Source organism: Salvelinus sp. IW2-2015, unplaced genomic scaffold (genome assembly GCF_002910315.2).
Source record: "Salvelinus sp. IW2-2015 unplaced genomic scaffold, ASM291031v2 Un_scaffold1173, whole genome shotgun sequence".
Taxonomy (NCBI): domain Eukaryota; kingdom Metazoa; phylum Chordata; class Actinopteri; order Salmoniformes; family Salmonidae; genus Salvelinus; species Salvelinus sp. IW2-2015.
In genome coordinates, this window is record NW_019942765.1 from 245,745 (window position 1) to 252,256 (window position 6,512).

Consider the following 6,512-nt stretch of genomic DNA (forward strand, 5'->3'; position numbering starts at 1 on the left):
GGTGCGTGTTGTTTCGGTAGGCGTGTTGTTCGGTAGGCCGTGTTGTTCGGTAGGGCGTGTTTGCTCGGTAGGCGTGTTGCTCGGTAGAGTGTTTGCCTCGTAGGCGTGTCGTTCGGTAGCGTGTCGTTCGGTAGGCGTGTTTCGGTAGGGTGTCGTGGTAGCGTCGTGAAATGGTTTTAAGGCTTGCTCTCACGTAAATCAAGGGCTCCGCTTGCGAGACTCTTGTTGTATTTTGCTGCATTTATGCAATGATTGGGTGTCAGCATACCTTGTAATGCTTTTACAACATATCAGAAGTGCGCTTGGTTTAATCAAGGGGCGATAAGTTGATTGTCGACATGGTTTTTTTTTCAATTGAGAGACAAGGCTAAGTTTTCTTTACTCGCCTCAGTTACATGTTCCAATGTGGACCGCTGCATGAATGAAACGAGTTTCTCACACGACAGGCCTATATATGCGGTGACTGCTTCGTTATCTTCGCCTGAATCATCTGAAATCTAGGATTACAGGGAACTTTCCGGCAACTATAGTTTCCAGTTGGTGGGACAACAGATGCGGCTATGATTAAGAAGTTGGAAGTCTTTTCTGCTGGCACTCTAACGAGAGCGTGATCACATCTCGCACAGGTTCTTTCCATCATTGTTAGAGGATTTCGTTGTGCCTTCTCGCAAATTTGCAGACTCTAAAGGCTTACAGACAATGTCAAACGTTATGCAGAGACATATTACGGCGGAAGCACCTGAGTGAGCTGGGTGCGCAATTACCAGGTGAACTTTAGCGTGTCGTTCGTCGCCGGAACGGATGCACAAACAACTGGATTCGTTAAGGTCCCTATTCCACGTGTGCTCCGTTGCGCCAGTCCACTTCCTAAGGATATCTGAAACAAGGTGAGATGCCTCTCATCAAAATCAGTGGACAACAGGGTTCTGTGGAAAATGTAATTTAATCAGAAGCCACTACCGATTTGCTGGAGTAGGGTGCGCTCGAAGTTTTTCTTGCCTATGCAAGATCACACGTGGTGAGAGCAGCTATGCTCTGATTGCGGCTTCGCCCACATACCTATGTGAGAGTGGATTCTCGGGCCCTCACTAGCATGAAGAACTTAATGTCAGAGCACAGACTGGTGTGTAAACAGTATAAGGTTCCGTAGTCGCGCTCTCGGCTCGCCCTACCTGGCTCGAAGCCAGGGTCTCTCACACATCGATACGGGACCCACGGCTCGAGCCTTGTCGAGGAAGCATTACGAGTTGACCCCGTGTCGCGTCGTGAAGGCGTGTCGCTGCGGGTAGGGCGTGTCGTTTCGTAGGCGTGTCGTTCGGCATCGCTCCACAAAAAGCGCGGCCCTTGCAGTAGAAGGGTGAGAGAGCACACGTTCTTATTCGTCATATCGGTCTCAGAAGCGAAGTGACGGTCAATTAGATTGAAACCGGTATGTTCGTTCGGAGCTAGGGAGCACCCGTTGTCCGTTGCGGCGCTCCAGCTGTCACATGTCGTGTATATCGGCTTGAGCCATTTCACATCGGTTACATGTGGTGTGGAAAATGAATTTAAGACTGAGAACTTCACATGCGCGCAATGATCGAGTTCGGAACCCACATGCAGAGTCATGTGCATCCCTTTCAAGGCACAACCTATCCTGTCCTAGCCTGTCTTTCTAAGGGTCTTCGATAGCAAGTTACACAAACAGGACTCCGAGGCGTGGTGCGATCGCGCATTTCCGATCCCACCGTACCTTCTCCGCTATGGCAATAATCTATGTCATCATAAACAATACATCAGACTGATCAATTATTCTAATGTCATCATAAACAATACATCAGACTGATCAATTATTCTAATGTCATTATAAACAATACATCAGACGGATCAATTATTCTAATCTATGTCATCATAAACAGGTAAGAACAGATTATTATCTGTCACTGCATGCTACAGACGTTTGATAGGATTAGAAGAATTGTACCAGAGTTAGTGCCATCAAGGCTGCTAATATAGTAATCGACTAGCTACAGTTAACAAGTTATTTTCAAGACTATTGCAGTATTTGCATCCAGTATTTAGAGTATTGTTTTATGGGATTAGCGTGACCTTGGTGCAGGGAGTCCTGCTGGTGCAGGTGCAGGTGTGAGTGGATGTGGGAGTGCTGGTGGTGATGAGGCGTGATGTTGAACATCTGAAGCCTGGCGATAGGGTCGTTGGCCACCGCCGCCATCCTCTCGGCGTGCAGCCTCTCCGCCGCCAGCCGCTCCGGGTAGCTCATGTCTGGTCTGAGCTGGGGTCCCGCGGCCAACGCCAAACGCTCCCTCTCCAGGGGGTTGAGACCCGGGTGGAAGGAGGCGAAGGGGTGCGGTCCCGCCATGGATTGTAAGGAGATGGCGCCGTGTCGTGCAAAGTGCTCCATGGGGTTAGCCGAGGGGTGCATGCCTTCTAGRTCCGGGGGTTTGTGTTCGAACCCAGGCTTCATCCTCTCTCTCAGCTCCCTCTCCCTCATCTCTCTCTCCCTCATCTCCCGCTCTCGCAGCTCGCGCTCCCGCATGCCCGGGTCGGCGTTGTAGAGGCCAGGCATGTGATAGGCCATCAGGGGGTCGTTGGGGTTGAGGGAGACGAAGAAGGGGTGGTTCCTATTGGTCGGGGACATGACGTGGGGGCGGGCATACTCGCTGAGGGTGCGAAGGGCAGGCGTGTCGGGCCCGATGTAGGGGGGCACCGCGGCGATGGAGGTAGGGGGGCCGTCGAAGGGAGGACGCATGTGGGCGGAGCCACCCATTTGGGAGTCACCCATACGGCCGTCATGACACGAACTGGAGGCTTTCTGGAACAGAGAGAGAGAGAGAGGTGCAGAGGTTACACACACTGGGAGGTTATAACATATTATAAAGAGGGTATAACAAGTTGTAAGAAAGGTATAGGATGTAAGGTGGTTGTAACAGGTTATAATAGGTTGTAAGGTTTACAACCTAATAAAAGGTTGTAAACGTTATCAGGTTATAATAGGTAATAATAGAACCTCATAACCACCTTACAACCTATTATAACCTTTAAGAAGGTTGTAACAGGTTATAAGGAGCTTTTAATAGGTTATAATAGGTTGTAAAAGGGTATAGACGTTATAAGGAGGTTATAATAGGTTTAAGGTGGTTGTAACAGGTTATAATAGGTTATAAGGAAGTTATAATAGGTTTAAGGTGGTTGTAACAGGTTATAATAGGTTATAAGGAAGTTATAATAGGTTTAAGGCGGTTATAAGGAGCTTATAATAGGTTGTAACAGGTTATAAACGTTATAATAGGTTTAAGGTGGTTGTAACAGGTTATAAGGTGGTAATAAAAGGTTATAAACGTTATGAGGTTATAATAGGTTTAAGGTGGTTGTATTAGGTTATAATAGGTTGTAACAGGTTATAAGGAGGTTATAATAGGTTGTAACAGGTTATAAGGAGGTTATAACAGGTTATAAGGAGGTTATAACAGGTTATAAGGAGGTTATAATAGGTTGTAAGTGAGCAGTTAGACACAAATACTCATAAAGGATGTTTTAGAACAGAATGTAAAGTTAAAGGGACATTTCAACTCCAGCACCACGGCAACAACAACAGTTCTGAAAATGGGGCGTTTCTATGTCATTGGAAAAACGTATCTTCCTCCATTTTTTTTTACTACAAAACAAAGAAACTCTCCATTTTCACATATGTTGATGTCGGGGTGGTGCTGAGATGGAGACAAACTACACCAAAACACTCACCGCAGCTCTCTCCTGTTCCTTCTCTCTTTCCCGTTCCCTCTCTCGTTCCTTCTCCCTCTCCCTCTCCTTGTCCTCCCGGGCTTTCTGCTCGGCCTCCCTCTTGACCCGCTCCAGTGCTTCTTCTCTCTTCTTGGCCAGTTTAGAAGCAGCCAGAGGAGTAAAATAGAAGTCTGTCCTAGCACACGTGTTGTAGCCACGGTCCAGGTGCTTGTAGAACCTATTGACAAACAATGGAAAACATGGAAATACACATTAATATATGGTAAGGATGTACAGTTTGGCTGACAATACTTCATGGATATACAGTGCATTCGGAAAGTATTCAGACGTTGACTTTTGCCACATTTTGTTACGTTACAGCCTCAGGTCCGGTCCGATAATACGAACAATAACATCCACAGAAGGGGCAACTTGGGGACATGCAAGACAGATCTATAAGCGGACAAAGGACCCCATGAAGGAAACCGCCTCTGGGCACAAGGTAGAGGATAGACAAGCAGACATAACATCAAGGATTCTCTACTGCACGGTGTTCACACCCAGACCAGACTCACATATAGCCACATAACACTAATTGCGATCTGGGTCCTGTGTTTTATACGTGCGCAGTTATTATACAACATGTCCAACAGGGATGTACAGTCATCCTAAAAGAGGTAAAGACAGCGGAGTTCATCACAGGACAGGATCACTGACAACATATGCATAGGGACATGGCATCACTCCAACATATGGAGACAGGATCATATTTCACAGGCAGGGATTTGAATTAAAGGCAGGCAGAACTTATACATGACAGAATACTAAAATCCAAATCACTCACAGGACAGGATCAACTCACAGGGACAGGATCACTCAAAACAAGACAGGATTCACTAAATAGGCCAGGACAGGAATCATTAACTTTTGGTAAGTGCAGGAATACAGCTCATCAACGGTTACAATGTGAGATCACGTGAGGTGCTGTTAAGGTTCTTAGCCATTCCCCCTCTCATTAGACTCTGTACATATGTGAAACTGTATGATTCACCTGCTTATTTGAGCGCTTCTGTTATTGGTCATGATAGGTGAATCTGATATGATAGATACCCGTCTATTAGACTCTGGGTACAGGTGAATCTTGGTAATGAGATAATCCCTTTCATCATATAAGACGGAACTACTGTACCCAGGTTGATCCTGTGTATTTGGGAGTTTCTCTCCATTTTTTCTCTGCAGATCCTCTCAAGCTCTGTCAGGTGGATGGGGAGCGTCGCTGCAACTGCTATTTCAGGTTCTCCGAGATGTTTCAGGGAATGGGCGTATGAGTGCATGTAGACGTATAGTCTCAGGTGTTCTAAAGTCGGGCGACTACTGGTTGGAATAATCTTCAGGAGACATCGTCCATAGGAACAAACGAATACTGCTTTCGCGCGTGCTCTGTCCTTGAAGGACTATTGTGTCTCTAGGGTCAGTAGTCTTTTCTGTTTGGCTCACTTCTGGTGAAGAAGGATAGCTATTGGCTAGGTCTGCTGCAGGTCATACTGGAAGCGTGGTTTGAGTACGTCAGGGTTTGCATATTTAACGTCACGGACCTAGTAGTATATCTGTATATCTCTAAGTTGCTCTTGTTCAATACAGGTTTTTACTGTTAACCACGCTCTAGAGAGTGAGGGTTGTCTCTTATCGCGATTCTAGCTATTAATAAGTAAATATAAGATCGTCCATATTCTAGTGTTCCATACGAGCAGAGCTCATGACTGTAGGGTAGAGAAAACACTCATCTGTTCTGTGGGTTATGTAGAGATGAATTATTGGCCTCTGTGTATGAGGGTGGCTTTTTGTTGAAAACTTCTTCTTTTCTAGACAAGCTAAAAGTGCGAGAATGACGTCAGGGCTCAATAGATGCGTCGCGTCTTTAACTTAGGGAGTCGAGTACATGCTCGTGAGATACGGCCGGCTACTAAGCATCTGACTTAAGAACAGTCGCAGATTTTCATTGTTCTTCTGCTATGAACAATTAATAATTTTGTAAGACATGATAAATCTTAAATCCTTAGGAGAATTATTAAGACTATAAACAAACTAATAATAGTGGTCTTGGGAAAATTAGGTTAGGTATAGATTAGGCCTTGGGGCATAGAGTTGAGTGGGATGGTGGATAACGACTTGAATCCGCAGGATTTTAACCAAGGCCAGCCTAAGACGTGTTTATTATACATTATTTTACTCGGATACGGGTTCTGTCAGTTCGCTCGACCAAGGACATAAGATGCACACTTCTTGAGTGTAAAGTCCATCGTTACAGTAGTGACTTCTCATCCGGTTTTGGTCACCTCCTGACCAAGGCCCTGCTCACCGATTGCTCAGTTTGGCTGGCGGCCAGCTCTAAGAAGAGTCTTGGTGGTTCCAAACTTCTTCCTTTAAGAATGATGGAGGCCACTGTGTTCTTGGGGACCTTCAATGCTGTAGAAAATGTTTTGGTACCCTTCCCCAGATCTGTGCCTCGAACAATCCTGTCTCGGAGCTCTACGGACAATTTCCCTCGACCTCATGACTTGTTTTTTTGCTCTGACATGCACTGTCAACTGTGACGGACCTTATATAGACAGGTGTGTGCCTTTCCAAATCATGTCCAATCAATTGAATTACCACAGGGTGGCTCCAATCAAGTTGTAGAAAATGATCAACCGTAGCATGGTGTTCATTTTAATTCTAAAACCCTGTTTTTGCTTGCATATATTTATTGTAGATTGATGAGGGGAAAAATTCCACCTCTCTATCACATCTAC

At 45.7% G+C, this 6,512-nt stretch overlaps 1 protein-coding gene across 2 annotated transcripts in view; it reads right to left on the reverse strand.

Annotated features, from left to right (window-relative positions):
• Positions 1-2,017: 2,017 nt before the first annotated feature.
• Positions 2,018-6,512, reverse strand: part of LOC112069963 (arginine-glutamic acid dipeptide repeats protein) — a 13,059-nt gene continuing 8,564 nt past the window's right edge. For both annotated transcript variants that reach the window (XM_070438786.1, XM_024137367.2), the window contains exons 6-7: positions 3,742-3,958; positions 2,018-2,812 (exon numbers count right to left, since the gene is read on the reverse strand). In XM_070438786.1, the coding sequence (XP_070294887.1) occupies positions 2,033-2,812; positions 3,742-3,958 (997 nt within the window). In that variant the 3' untranslated portion in view covers positions 2,018-2,032. The remainder of the gene's footprint in view (positions 2,813-3,741; positions 3,959-6,512) is intronic.